Source organism: Rhinichthys klamathensis, unplaced genomic scaffold, assembly GCF_029890125.1.
Source record: "Rhinichthys klamathensis goyatoka isolate OS25496 unplaced genomic scaffold, OSU_Roscu_1.1 h1tg000605l_1, whole genome shotgun sequence".
In the NCBI taxonomy this organism is placed as follows: domain Eukaryota; kingdom Metazoa; phylum Chordata; class Actinopteri; order Cypriniformes; family Leuciscidae; genus Rhinichthys; species Rhinichthys klamathensis.
In genome coordinates this window covers 1070850-1085890 of record NW_026607060.1, presented here as the reverse complement: position 1 = coordinate 1085890, position 15041 = coordinate 1070850, and the positions used below count along the sequence as shown (strand labels likewise).

The following is a 15041-nucleotide window of genomic DNA, read 5'->3' as shown; positions in this document are numbered from 1 at the left end:
ATTTATCAAGCACATTATCTATTATTTAGTGGCATTTAATTATTTTATTCTGATTTAAATATGTTAAATGAATCAGAAGCACAATATAGTATAAAATAGTATAAATGTATAGTTTAGCTCTATATCCTCAGTTACCCTTATTAAGATTTTGCTTGTGTATATTTAATTAAAAAAAAATTAAGACAAAGTTAAATGGGAATTTTTTTTACTTTTTAAGTAATGGTTTGAAAATTTTATAAAAGGACTTTTGTATGTAGCTTTGTAATTATTCATTTAAAATAAGAAATGTAAGCTTCTCCAACACTGCAAGCACTGTTACAACCACCATACAATACTGTACCAATGAACACGCTGTCTTTTATTCTTTTACAGTAAGAGATACAGGTATCGCCATGACTACTGCACACATACAAAACATGTTCACATGATAATGGGAAACTGCTATATGAACAGCAATTGAAGGTAATCCAATCTTTGTTGGATGAAAAATCCCTGTGCAAAAACAAATGTGATCTGAAAAAGCAGCTCATTTCACAGCAGTCATCCACGTGTATAATTTAACCCGAGAATATGTCATTTTGTTACAGAATATAGCCAGCTACAAAAACAAATTTGGATGCAGCAATACAAATGATTAGAACTAGCTATTCGGCAGTGATATGTACACTGCTGTCATGTTTTACTGTTATTTTTATATATTTGGTAGCAATTTTATGTGTTCAGCAAATTTAATGGAAGAAGTTTAAGTTTAGCTCGATGTGAGACTTTGTATCGATATGTACATGTAGAGCACCCAAAAAAATCAAGAAACATTTTATGGATCTCTTTTAATTAGTCAGATTATTAAGGAAAGCATTTTCCAGCATGTATCTTTGTCTCTTTCTATTTGCGATCTAGTTTGCTGGCCATCAGTTTTTTAATGTCTACGGGTCCAGCTGCAGCTTCTGCCTTCGCTTTCTCTTCCTGCTCCTTCTGCCAGGTGATGATGGGGCTGATGCTCGGCCTGCGGTTCCTGGTGTTTTGCTGCAGCTGGGTATCACTAAATGGGGGAGAACAGGTCTTTTTATGGCAAAATCCTGCTGGTTTGGTGACGTGTTTTATATTTCTGAAATGACTGGTTAATAGTTGTATAGAAATTGCAATAAAGACAATCAGTAGCAAAATTTACTAGCTGAAGAGGATGAATTAAGGGTGAAAACGCATATACACACAAAACAAACTGACTTACGTGAAACTGTGTGGTGCTGGTGAAATGGCCTTTTTCTGTATTTCCTTATAAACTGGTGACTTCAGGTAGCGATAAAAGGTATCCTAAATGACAAATACAGAGTTCAGAAATGTCGAGTGTACAGCTTTTTTTAAAACAAATTTATTCGAAAGTTAAAATTACTAAGTAGAGATGAAGTAGTTCCAAGTTTGATGATAAACCATGATAAAATCTCGACAGTTAGTATTACCGTTTCGTATTTTAATTATCATCAAACCATACCGCGATTTGAAGAGACTTGTGGTAAATACTGTACAGCGTTAAAGGTAGGGTAGGCAATTTCGGAGAGCCTAGCAATAGCGACAAGAACGGGCACAGCAGAATCTGCAAAGCGCCAAGAGAGACGGCGTTAAATTATGTCTCAAAGCACATAACATCAACGCATCGCGCTACACACAGCCTACAGCCCAATTTATACTTCTGCGTCGACCTCCCGCCGTAGCTACGTCGTAGGCTGTGTGTAGCGCGCGTACCCTTCGGCGTACCCTGACGTGCACCTCTCCAAAAATGTAACAACGCGTCAATTCTACGCGTACCGCAAGCGCGGTGATTGGTCTGCTAGAACCGCTCCCCGGGTTTCACATGCTCCCTCTGCATGTGTAATTGCACGTCAACGCGGACAACGACGCAGAAGTGTAAATGAAAAACCAACGCGTAGTCTATAGCGTAGAGGCTCCGGCTTAGGTCCGACGCAAAAGTATAAATCAGCCTTACGACGTACCTACGGTGGGAGGTCGACGCAGAAGTATAAATTGGGCTTTAGCCCTATCGCCTAACGACTACAGCCCCATTGACTCCCTGTGCCAATGCATTGATGAAGTAAACAGTTGGATGTGCCAAAACTTTCTTCAGTTAAACAAAGACAAAACTGAAGTCACTGCGTTTGGAAACAAAGATGAAGTTCTTAAGGTGAATGCATACCTTGACTCTAGGGGTCAAACAACTAAAAATCAAGTCAGGAATCTTGGTGTGTCTCTAGAGTCAGACCTTAGTTTTAGTAGTCATGTCAAAGCAATAACTAAATCAGAATACTATCATCTGAAAAATATTGCAAGAATTAGATGCTTTGTTTCCAGTCAAGACTTAGAGAAACTTGTGCATGCTTTCATCACCAGCAGGGTGGATTATTGTAATGGACTCCTCACTGGCCTTCCTAAAAAGACCATAAGACAGTTGCAGCTCATACAGAACGCTGCTGCCAGGATTCTGAGCAGAACCAGAAAATATGAACATATCACACCAGTCCTCAGGTCTTTACACTGGCTCCCAGTTACATTTAGGATTGATTTTAAAGTATTATTACTGGTAAATAAATCTTTAATGGGCTAGGCCCTCAATATATTACAGATATGCTCACTGAATATAAACCTAACAGATCACTCAGATCATTAGGATCACATCAGCTAGAAATACCAAGGGTTCACTCTAAGCACGGAGAGTCTGCTTTTAGCTATTATGCCAGCCACAGCTGGAACCAGCTTCCAGAGGAGATCAGATGTGCTCCTACAGTAGTCACATTCAAATCTAGACTCAAAACACATCTGTTTATCTATGCATTTACTGAATGAGCACTGTGCCACTGTTTGTCCGACTGTTTTTACTGTACTTTATTTTATTTTTTATTCTAAACTGTTTTAATTATTCTTATTTGTTTTGATTATTTTAATTTCTTCTATGTAAAGCACTTTGAATTTCCATTGTGTATGAAATGTGCTATATAAATAAACTTGCCTTGCCTTGACTTGCCTAGTATCTGTGATACTGGCCTTCATTCATAAAAAGATGCCCTTAAACAAGGTATTTAAAATATAGGCTACTATATACTATATTATGTTGTTTCTACATTAATTTGGTGATTTACTGTGAAACTTTAAGTTTTACTTTAAGTTAGCAAGTCTCACACAGACGCAGCATCCAGCGTATGTTACGTTTTGTGTGAAAACATGACCTTTACAACCAAGTCTTGTGCTTTGTGTACACTGTACAGCCATTCCAGGGAAACAGCAGCTCTATTTCTGCTGTTCAATAAGTGCCACCTACTGTCAGAGAGTGGATTTTCATTTTTATTCATCCTGTCTACCGCTTTTGTTCAAACCAATTCAAATATGCGATGCACTGTTGTGAATTTTAACCAGTTGATGAAAAATAAGCTAATGTGCATTCTAAAAATCTAAACAATTTGGATAATACGGTATCTAGAATTATTCACAGAGGAAATAAAATACCTAATCATTTGTCATTTTACTTATCCCTTTTCTTAAAAATGGTTTAATGGCTAAAGTGCGAGGTTTCTCATTTTATTAAACTTTTTTGTCACAACTTAATTTGAACATGTAGATCATGTTAGTAAATAATATGTTATGTCATAAGTCACCCAACCAACATTTATTTGTTCATTTAAAGTCCGGCCATCATGGTTAATGTTATAATTTTTTTAACCAAAAATTGCACAGTGCTGCTATTTTTATTATTATTGTTTGTTGGTTTTCAATATAAAATTTGGTCAAATGATTGTTAGTGTGTGTATCAGTACTTTTTTAACATATCGGCACATTTTATCAATACCGTAGTGATATTGATAACGTGATTATTTTTGTCACTATAATCGCATACCATTTCATCTCTATTACAAAGCATACAGAATGCAAGTGTCCATCACAAAAATAAAGGCGAGAATACAATCGCACCTTTTTCATCAGCATGAAGATGTGGGTCTGAGCACCGTCCAGTACATATCGGTGAGGATGCTCCAGGCCCTTTACTGTAATACCCATTGTCCTGCCATCAATATTGATCCAGCGTGGTGCTCCTGGGGCCAAAAAGGTTCTATAAAAAAAAATCAGATGCTGAGAAATGGAGGCCTGCCATGAAAAATACATGTAAAGCAATAATGTGCAAATAACGTGTATCTGACTTGAAAATGTGTTCTGCTTTCTCTGACATAGAAGCTCCTGTGCCCCATTTCAACTCCTCAGCGGCTTCCCAGAAAGCCAGATTCTCACCTGCAGTGAAAATGAAAAGAAGAAAAACATATTCAATTACTAATATAAATAGTTTGCCTAAAAAATGGAGATTCTGTTACTTACCCTCATTTTGTTTGCACAAACATATAAATTATAATGATATATAATGAAAGTAAATAAGCACTGGAACTGTCAAACTATTAAAATCGTTTATGTTAAATGACATAAAGCTGAAATAAAATAAAATATAACTATTACATAAACTTAAAAATTTAAACAAAAATTTTAAATGCAACTGAAATAAAATGAGTACTTAAATTACTCCAAAAAATCCAAATAGATATAAATGAAAACTAAATAGAATTAAAAACAATAATAATAATAGAATGACAAAAGCACATGACAAAATGACTAAAATTAAAATGACAACTAAAATATACAAATAAAAGCTAATTCGATATATTAATAAATACTATAATAGTACATATATGACACCATAAAAGTAATCCTCAAAGGTGTCCTTTTGAGTCTCAGATGATTCAGTTCACAAAAGTGGTCTAAATCATTTGTTTGACAGATATGATCATAATAGACATTTTTTTCTTTATACCAACTATTAGTCAAAGCATTAATTAAACATTCACAAACCACTGAATTCCTTCTTTAGGAAAATCTTGAAGTCTGCACGGCCCCGTGGGTCATTGAGCAACTCATAGAAGCTAAAGGACCAGCGCTCCACTCTCATCTTTGTGGGAACTTCAACACTGTAAAAAATACAATACACCAAAGTGATATAAAGGTACACTGTGTAACTTTTGGCGCTCTAGTGGTTAAAGTTTATAGTTCACCCAAAAATGAAAATTCTGTCATTAATTTACTCAACCTCATGTCATTCCAAACCCGAAAGACTTTCGCTCATCTTCGCAAAGAAGATCTTTTTGAGGAAATCTGAGAGCTTTCTGTCCCTCCATTGACAGTCTACGCAACTACCACTTTCAAGCCCCAGAAAGGTCCTAAAGACATCATAAAATAATCCACGTGACTCCAGTGGTTCAACCTTGATTTTATAAAGCTCTACAATTGTTGTTAGAAAGCTAAATCTCCAACGCGTCTTCACGCAACGTCACGCATGTTTCGTGGTGCTCTCGTGAACCTGAGTAGGAGATTAATATTTTGTAAATAAAGCGGTAAATTATGTTTTTTTGCACAAAAAAGCACTTAAGTTGCATCGCTTCATAAAATTTAGGTTGAACCACTGTAGTCACATGGATTAATTTTATGATGTCTTTAGTACCTTTCTGGGGCTTGAAAGTGGTAGTTGGGTAGCTGTCAATGGAGGGACAGAAAGCTCTCAGATTTCATTTGTGTTCTGAAGATGAACGGAAGTCTTACGGGTTCGGAACGACATGAGGGTGAGTAATTAATGACAGAATATTCATTTTTGGGTGAACTAAACCTTTAAATAAACAAAACTGCAACGTCTTGTGGAATAACATTATAGCCGGAGCTACTTATCTCTGTTTATGTATATGACTAGGCTGCTCTACAGCGGCTGTCGTCCCCCCCGGTCTAAAATAGTCCAAATATGAACACTTATTATAGGCGTTCCATAGGCGTACCGACAAAAACACAGTTTGAAAGATGGATTTATGATGCACTAGCTCATTATATAACTTTTGTAAACATTGAACAAAACAAAGTTATATAGTGTAAAATGAATGAATTTAACTATAATTCGTTTAGAAAGCTCTCAGGGAATCTTACTCTGCCATGTTCAGCTCCCAATAAGCGTCATCATCCGTTTGCCAGGGATTACTAGGGAGGCAGGGCATGAGGAACGGGTCATGGTTCATAAATGTCGCCATATACTTGACCAGGCTGAATGCAAAGAAAAAGATATTTAGAAGAAAAGCCCATGAATTTAGGCGACAACTAAAATTGATAGCGGCAACTGCTCTGTTTTGGCAGGCTAATTTTGACTTACGCTCCAAGAGATACTGTAGATTTGACCCTTGACCTCATGACTGCCTGTTGTGTGTAGATGATCTAAAGTATACAGTTAGAAGAACCAATTAATCAATATCATTAAATAAAATACAACCAGTTCTCTAAATGTGTGTAAAGAATCAATGTCACTTACGATTCTTCTATAATAATCATAGGGTTTTTTCTGAAAAGATGGAGAAACAACATCCTGTTACATGTTATGAAATGTTTCTGATAAGACACCACAAGACCACACGCAACATGCTATTCTGCCAAACACAAGTGATATACATGTGTGATACATACAAAGTATCTGTTAAACACAAACAAGCACAAGCAACTACATATAGCCACAGTCTAAATTACAAGGATAAATTAAAGGAACAGTCAATGTAATGGCCTGAAATGATGCTCAGGGTATATAAAAATGAAAGTACTGTGGCACACTATATACAGTATACACACTTGTACACACATATAGTATTTCTGAGTGTTTGAATGATATTCAAGGAAGGAAAGGATAGTTTGTGCTCTCTCATGTGTGTGTGTGTGTGTGTGTGTATAGGAATCATCTTGAAAACTGAAGACGTATTAGTACAAATCTGCGTGGAAAGGAAAGAGAGAAAAAGAAACAGTCACACCAACAGATTCACAGTCTTATCTCTCAAAGCAGTCAAATAGAGTTATATACACCACATATTATAAGGTTACATAATATTATTATTATGATTGATCATGACAGATACACAACTGTTTGAAGGTTTGGAGGTTTTTTTTTTATGTTTTTGAAAGGAGACTCTTATGCTCACCAAGGTTACAATAATACAGTAATACTGTGATATATTATTGGAATTTAAAATATCTCTTTTCTATTTTAATACATTTTTAAATGTTTTATTTATTCCTGTGATGCAAAGCTGAATTTTCATCATCATTATTCCAGTCTTCAGTGTCACATGATCCTTCAGAAGGATTTTCTGGTCAACAAACATTTCTTATTATTATCAATAGTTGTGCTGTTTAGTATTTGTTGTGAAACTGTGATCATTTTTTTCTAGGATTCTTTGATTAATAGAAAGTTCAAATAAACAGCATTTTTTGTAACATTATAATGTATTTACCGTCACTTTGGATCATTTTAATGCACTCTTTCTGAATAAAAGTACTGATTTCTTTAAACGTGTTAATTTCTTTACTTTCTTATTGACCCCAAACTTTTCAACAGTAATGTGACTTATTCAATGACTTTATGCATTTTAATATTAAAGGGATAGTTTGAGCATAAATTTAAGTTCTGTCATCATTTACCAATCCTCATGTTGTTCCAAACCTGTATGAATTTCCTTCTTAACTGGAACATAAGAGAAGATATTTTGAGAAATGTCTCAATGTCTCATACAAGTCAATAGAGTCCAGTGTTGTTTTGGATCCCATTGACTTTTTATTACTTGGACAAAAACAGTTCATTCATTCATTCATTCATTCATTCATTCATTCATTCATTCATTCATTCATTCATTCATTCATTCTTCAAAATAACTTTTGTGTTCCCCAGAAGAAAGAAAGTCATACAAATCTGAAACAACATGAAAGCGATTAAATTATGAATTTAATGAGAATTTTCATTTTTGGGTGAACTATCCCATTAATACATCAAAGTGTAATTTCATATCATTATAATCTATTCACATTCCAATAGGTCCTTTGCTCAGTGTTCAATGTTTCATTCCGAGTTTTAAATAAATTGTATATTTGTAAGTTATCCACAGCAGCAGCAGCAAAACAGTAATATAATGATAAGCTGCCCTTGTGTATTTCCAACAGGCCCTATGAGGGGAAAGGGCCGGTGGGTGAAGGGGATATCCTCGAAAGGTCAGCAGGTCAAAAATCCTCTTAAATCGCAAAGAAGATTGTGAGAGAATCTACATGGCCAGCCCAGGACTGAGACAGACACACTGCTAATCGGCTCTATACTAAGAGCCTTTCAAACCACACTGCGTCCAGTAGTCTTGCCTCCCATAGTAACATAAGCATTTAAAGGGATAGTTTACCCAACTCACCTCATCCTGTACCAAAATTGTATGACTTTCTTTCTCCTGTGGAAAATAAAATAGGATATTTTGAGAATTGTCTCCATGTTTTGTCCACAGAATAGGAGCCAATTGGGTTCAATGCCTTTTGGTTCCAAACAGTCAAAATATCTTTTTTTTATGTTCTACAGATTAAAGAAAGTCATACCGGTTTGAAAATATATGAGTATGAGTAACTGATGACAGAATTTTCATTTTTTAATTTCATAATGGACTTGGTGATGGTTATCAGAATCATCAAATGACATCAATCATTATTGATGCTCTGGATGAGTTAGTGTGGTGACTTTTGAGGGCTCACATGGAAACTCACCATTTACCTCCTCTGTATTAGGGTCAATATGACGATCCAGGACATCCATAGCACTGTGTGTTTGTGGCTGTAGACACATATAAGAAAATAAACTGTATCCTCATTAGAGTCTCTTCAAAGCAACTGATTACTAGCAGCTTCTGCCAACCACTTACTGGAGGCCTGTGGACAATCCAGTAGGCTCTCTCCTGACAGTCAAACACAACTCTGTCTGCCTTCTGACGCGTCTTCCCAGCCCTTGAAAACAGAACACAATTAAATCAAGCAAGCACTAATAACATGATAGTCCTAAAGAAGAATCACAGAAAAGGAAGTAAAAGGACAAACCACATGACAGAAATATAGCTGATGGACACTGAAAAGACTGAAGAAGTAGACTATGTGCATTTACAAAGACAGCAGAAGAGTATAGAAACTCACTGGTACTGCTCTTTAGCTTGCATCACAATAAAATCCCATTTGTGGTTCAACCAATTGTGGAGTTTGTTGTATTCCTCCTGTAAAAATACACACAAATGTTGCTTCATAATGTCATTAAAGTCGACAGGAAATGGAAATTCACCCTATTTACTTTCTAAATGCATGTTATTGATGTTGTGTGGTTTATGCGCAACAATCTTCCATATTCTGTAAAACAGGTTGCATCACGTCAGGTCTTTATTTTGTATGTGCTTGGTTAAATATAAAGCTGTTTTCCTCAAGACGCCTTCAAAGGAGCTACCAAAAACGAGAATTACCGATGTCCACTTCTCACTAACATCGAATATTAAAATGTGAATAAAACAAGTCAGATATCGCCGGTCAGTTCATGACATTAACACTATCTCCAACAAGCGGATGCGTTGAGACTTGTTTTCCTGTTTGTTCATGTGACATTCGGCATACAGCCTATTGTGAATGATTCACCCATTTATGTATTTATTTATTTATTGAGCCTGTAATTTTTTATCAAAATGTCATAACTCAAAGTTACAGTGAAGCGACAGACTTCTCTCTGGTGACGTATTTAAGACTTTCGTACAATCAACTGCAAGCTCACATTCAGATCTGCCTCCATTCAATCACCAATTGATGAATAGAAGTCCTGCCCTAAATTGTTTTCTTTTTCTATAATATTGTTTCACTCCAATGTATTTTCTTTGACATTTCTTGTTTTTTATGAAATATTGTAGTATTTATTATAAATGATTTATCTGTTCACATCATTATTTTTTTTAATTCATGTGCCCTCGTAATCTTTAATCAAAATAACTTTCCCACCCTCTTGTAGTGACATCTCATCTCTTCTCTGATGACGTGTTAACACAGCAATAGAAAACCACAACCATCCAACTGTTCAGTCAATTCCCAATGGACAAAATCAAGTCCTGCCCTACATTTTTTCTTGTTTGAGAAGCAGTTTCACTCGAATATATACATCACAATAGGGAAGAAAAGACTATAGCAAAGTCTATTTCATGCTGACTTTAAAATGATTAGAATAATATTTTTATATAATTCTTAAAATAATAGCTTCACTAATGAGTAATAAAATTAATATTTTTACGTACCTGTTCATAAGCATCAAGTACTCCCTTTTTTCGAATGTTTCTCTTTGCCAGATAGATTGCTTTAGTGACAGAAAACACTTTTATTAGGAGCTGGTGACATACAAGCATGTCTCTTTAAATGGGTAAATGAAAGATCTCTGGTCAGCAGCTTTTCATATCCAGATTCATTTTAAATTGTAATTATAAATCGCACTTCATAAAATGTGTTATAAATTCTTTATGTGATATGTTTTTTCCTTCTGCAGCCAGATGTTTGTGAATAGGCAGGATATTACAAACCGTAATCGGTGTCCTCAGCTTTCAATTTCTGCACAGGCCAGAAATAGGGGGTCTAAACAGAGGGGAAAGGTCACCTGATTACTATGCACCATTATTAAAAAAAATTAAAGACACAAGGTCTACTGACACAATTACCTGAAAGCGGTACAAACTGCCATCTGGTCTGAGGACAAGCTTTTTGTGGTCCTGCAGAGGGTAGATGTACCCGAATGCCACTAACATTGTACCAAATGCTTGAGCCTCTGCAAAAGGGCATTCAAGAATATTATTGTGCTGAGTAATGTATTCAAAATATTTTTTTAGACCATTAATTATTTAAAACACTATATTTTCACAGTTACCATCATTGTCCATGTTCATATGTTTGGAGATCCATGCAACAATGTCCTGACCTGTAAGACAAGCAGAAACTATCATGACAACTCTAAAAATAACACATAAAGTAATGAAGTGTTTTTTATAAAGTAAAGAAGTGTGAAAATTAAATTAAATTAAATTAAATTAAAATTAAATTATTACATTACATACAACTCATTATTAAGCATGTCAGTGTATGACCCAACATTAAATTGTGATGAAATGTTATAGAAAATGAACATTTTCATGAATTTTGAACATTTGTGCTTTATAAATCTCAAGCTTATTACTATAAGACCCAGTTAAGTGTAAGATGAAGTTAAAGTTCCTGGCTCTCTAGATTTGTCGACAACCGTTGCAGAGATTAAAGAGCAACTTTGGAACCTAAAGTAGTAAAGGTCTCATCCAATTGAAGTCTGCTGTATATAGCCGGTGCCATCAGATTATGATCTGGCAGCACATAGCTTGTGTCTGTATATAGACCGAAAGGGAATGTACAGTATACAATGCATGGTGATCTGTGAACAGTGTTAAGATTCAGCAAGACTCCATTACAAACTCACCAGCGATGGCATGGGGAATGGTTGTAACATTTAGCTTCTGTTCTGATCCCTTCACTCCAGTCGATGGGTCCTGCATCTGAACCACTATGGCCTCCACCTGTGAAATTCAGGGAGTTTGTTTAATATATGTAAGCTTAATATTTAAAATATAAAGAAGTTAATATATAAATGAAAGTGCTAAAGGATACAATACAATGCTCAAGAAAGGGCAGTGTCACAACTTTTGAAGTTCAATGCAGGAAACAGGGTTCACAACAGCTATATTTAGGAAAATATAGCTGAAGCGGTGAAAATCAGCCATGACTGTCTGTCACATTTCAGAATGAGCTTCAGTTGTACATGTGGACCCGTCCCACATGCCAAAAGATTTCCTTACAAAACAAATTTACAAATATTTCAAATAACACAAATCCTGCATAATTATAAATATAATTTTTCCAGTAGATGTTGTGCTATGGCAGGGGTTTCAAAGACACGGCCACAGATTGGCATGAGAAAAAAAAGTGACGCAGTTAAACAGTTACCTTGCCTGTTTATTTTCCCAAAGTGTGTGGCATTAAATATTTGTATAGTTTTCATGCTATAGATGTATAAACCCATACATTCATACATTGTGAAACTATCTTTTAAAATCAATAGTTTAGAAGGGAAGGCCCTGTTGACCTAAATAAAAAACACTGAACCCTTTTTGTCTGTGAATCTTGATGAATAATTTGTCAATATTAAAAAAAATAAACTTGTCCAATTTAAGTGTTGGCATTTTTTCTTTGTTATTATTTGAATTAACATTGTATCATTATGTTTGATTCATATTCCCTAATGAACATTTTGATATATTACACATGTACTGTACATGGGCTCTGCAAGGGTAACAACTAAAATACATTTTTGTTACAGGTAACAGTTAGTCCAGTCTGGTCTTTGACCTAAAATGAGTTTGACACTCCTGTACTATGGCAACATGCATGACCTTTAAACGTGAGAGTAAGACATGCAGTTCTTAAGGCAAGCTGTCAGATGTGGCATGATGCCAGGCTAATTGGATTTGAATCAGAAAGCTCTTTTAGAGCGAATCTCTTCAATGAATAAGATCTCTCCAAGAAGTTAAGAATAAACACAGAATCCAGAAACAACAATAAAATAAAAATACAGTTATATATTTGGATATTCTATTTGTTTGAGTTTTTGGTTTTTCATTTTAATCATGACACTGTTAGAATCACATATTATAGTTATTATTATATCATTAAAAATAAGTGTTGGAAAGTCGGGTAAATTTATGAATTTATGAAACTCTACCAGGCATGGTAGCCTATATTGGGGTAGGCCTATATTTACAACAGCAAACAGAATGAACAATACAAATAGCTAATTATAAAGTATATAAGGTCTTTAAATAGGAGTTAATTGTTCAATAATAGATCAATAAACTAAATAAATCATCACTTGCTTACTTTGCCTTAACATAATGAACTTTACCTTTTTAAGGCAGGACATCCGTGGCCGATAATGTTGTCCATGGTCTCGGTCCGATCTTATTGTCATTTTGCAGTCCGAAAAAAAAAAAAATTTAAAAACGGAAAACAAATCCTGTTGTCAACAGCCTTAATGAGAATTTAAGTTCAGGTTTTCTGAGAGTGGTGGACAGTGCAGGTCCCTGCTGCACGCGCACACACACACACACACCAAGAATCAAAAACAGGGACTGGCAAACATAATAAAGTGACAGCGGCCAATCACAGCGCAGCATCAGAGCATCAGCAGGTGATGCGTTGCTGAAACACACCGACAGGCGGCGACAGAGAGACACACACTCTCTCGCCACTGTTTCCTATGGGAATGCACTTCATTTCATTTTATCTGTGCTGTTTTTCCATCACAAGAAATTGCCGTTTCAGTTACAGCCTGATTAAAGGCCTGTAAGAGATTCCTCAGCTGAGCAATATTGGTCCCCTGAATGTAATCTTTCAGAAACAGTAAGCAGATGCATAGGCTAGCCTATTGTACAAGTGAAGTGCACTATGTAATTTCTTCTCAAAACATGTTTTACACATTCAGAAATGTGTAATACACTTGACTTGCATGAGATTCAGCTGCTATAATTTACATGGAGGACTGCCTTATGGGGGCCGACGTGTTAGATCACACAACCAGCCGAATACTTCATTTTATCCCAGTAAGCAGCTTTTCAGCTGCATCCAGAGCACTAGTCCAAGGCGGCCGCCATATCGACCAAAGCAAAGACAGCATCTTTATAGGAGTTAAGTTGGATGGGGGCACAGCACATATAAGCTCATTTTGATATTAAGTTAAAGTTGCACTCATCAACCCCAGGAATACGATTTCACATCTGGACATTTTAATGCCAACAGCCTTTATGAATGTGTAACCCACTCCATAAAGTAGCTATTTGTAAAAGACTGATACATCAAGTCTTCATCTCATGTGAGTGAGTGTACACCATTTTAATGATTTCCCCCAAAAGTGCTATAAGGCATATCACTTCTCGTAAAGAGAAGACCATATTCCCTCCATTGGCCCTAGTCAATCATGGCCTCTCAATCCCCATCCTTTGAATTGGCTCTATTGCTCTCCACCTATAGCTGGTGTGTGGTGAGCAGCACACTGGCGCCAATGCCCTTTTAGTGCTGCATACTGGTGGTGGGTGAGGAGAGACCCCCTGATATGATTGTGAAGTGCTTTGGGTATAGTAGGTTTCTATAAGAAAAAGCACCATAGAAATGCTTCATTCATTCATTCATTCATTCATTCGTTCATTCATCTTTTTGCTGTAAAATCTTAAATTATTTTTATAAAGTATATACAAATATCTTTTATACTGTTATTAACAATTCAAGAAGCAAGTATTTTGATTAGAAAAACCAAGTTAAAATGTATCAAATATGATACATCTTTTGAGGACCCCGTTTGTGGCTTTGTGGTTCTCTCTCTCAATCATCATTGTGTTACATTGCATTCAGTGGCGTATGGCATGTGCATATTGGCCCGGGCGGATTGGGTGGCCCGCAGCTTGGGCCCAGGGAATGCGATTTCAACGGAAGCGGCCTGTTAAAAAAATTTGTAAAAGGGGCCCAGGGCTAACTTATATGCCACTGATTACATAATTTGATCATTTGATCATAAAACTAAGCAATTTACATATACTTGTTAATTTGCAATTTTCCTCTGATAACCTGCATTGTCTGGTCCCAAGACATTGACATCAACGAGGAGACATGGAAGGCAGTCTTGAACAGGGTTTACTCCTCCTCTCTTTGCTCTCGTCACAGACTCATGTGCAAGGTGGTTCATAGAGCCCACTGGTCTAGACCAGGTTAGCTCGCATCTACCCCTCTATTGACCCGGAGTGTGACAGGTGTCATTCTGGTTCAGCCACTTTAATTCATATGTTCTGGTCCTGCATGCCCTGCCCTGTTTTTCTTTTGGAAGCAAATGTTTGTCTCATTGTCATGCAGTCAGCTCTGTGGAAATCCCACTTTGTCCAATTACTAGTTTATTTGAGGTTCTCCAGCCTGGCCACTCTTTGCTTTCTTATTTCTCAGACTTTGTAGCCTTTTTTAACTCTTTTGGCTAGGCGGTTAATTCAATTGAATTGGAAGAGCCCTCACCCTTTCACACTCGCTGGGTTAGAGACGTTTTTTATGTTCTTTAG

At 36.1% G+C, this 15041-nt stretch overlaps 1 protein-coding gene across 1 annotated transcript; it reads right to left on the bottom strand.

The window, feature by feature from the left end:
• Positions 1-746: 746 nt before the first annotated feature.
• Positions 747-13038, bottom strand: rgs9a (regulator of G protein signaling 9a). Its single transcript, XM_056240611.1, has 17 exons — positions 12848-13038; positions 11369-11465; positions 10790-10840; positions 10584-10690; positions 10449-10500; positions 10170-10228; positions 9040-9116; positions 8775-8856; positions 8627-8686; positions 6371-6400; positions 6215-6276; positions 5995-6108; positions 4879-4994; positions 4182-4269; positions 3955-4093; positions 1229-1311; positions 747-1039 (listed from the first exon to the last, which is right to left on the bottom strand). Exons 1-17 carry the CDS (start codon positions 12911-12913, stop codon positions 883-885), a joined length of 1440 nt encoding a protein of 479 aa, XP_056096586.1. The 5' UTR covers positions 12914-13038; the 3' UTR covers positions 747-882.
• Between the last annotated feature and the right edge of the window lie 2003 nt (positions 13039-15041).

Coding starts and splice junctions, on each gene's coding strand:
- rgs9a (XM_056240611.1), bottom strand. CDS start 12,913: ATGACAATAAGATCGGACCGAGACCATGGACAACATTATCGGCCACGG. Junction 10,501..10,583: donor GCAGTTTGTACCGCTTTCAG/GTAATTGTGTCA, acceptor CCCTCTGTTTAG/ACCCCCTATTTCTGGCCTGT. Junction 6,401..8,626: donor TTGACCCTAATACAGAGGAG/GTAAATGGTGAG, acceptor CCATCTTTTCAG/AAAAAACCCTATGATTATTA.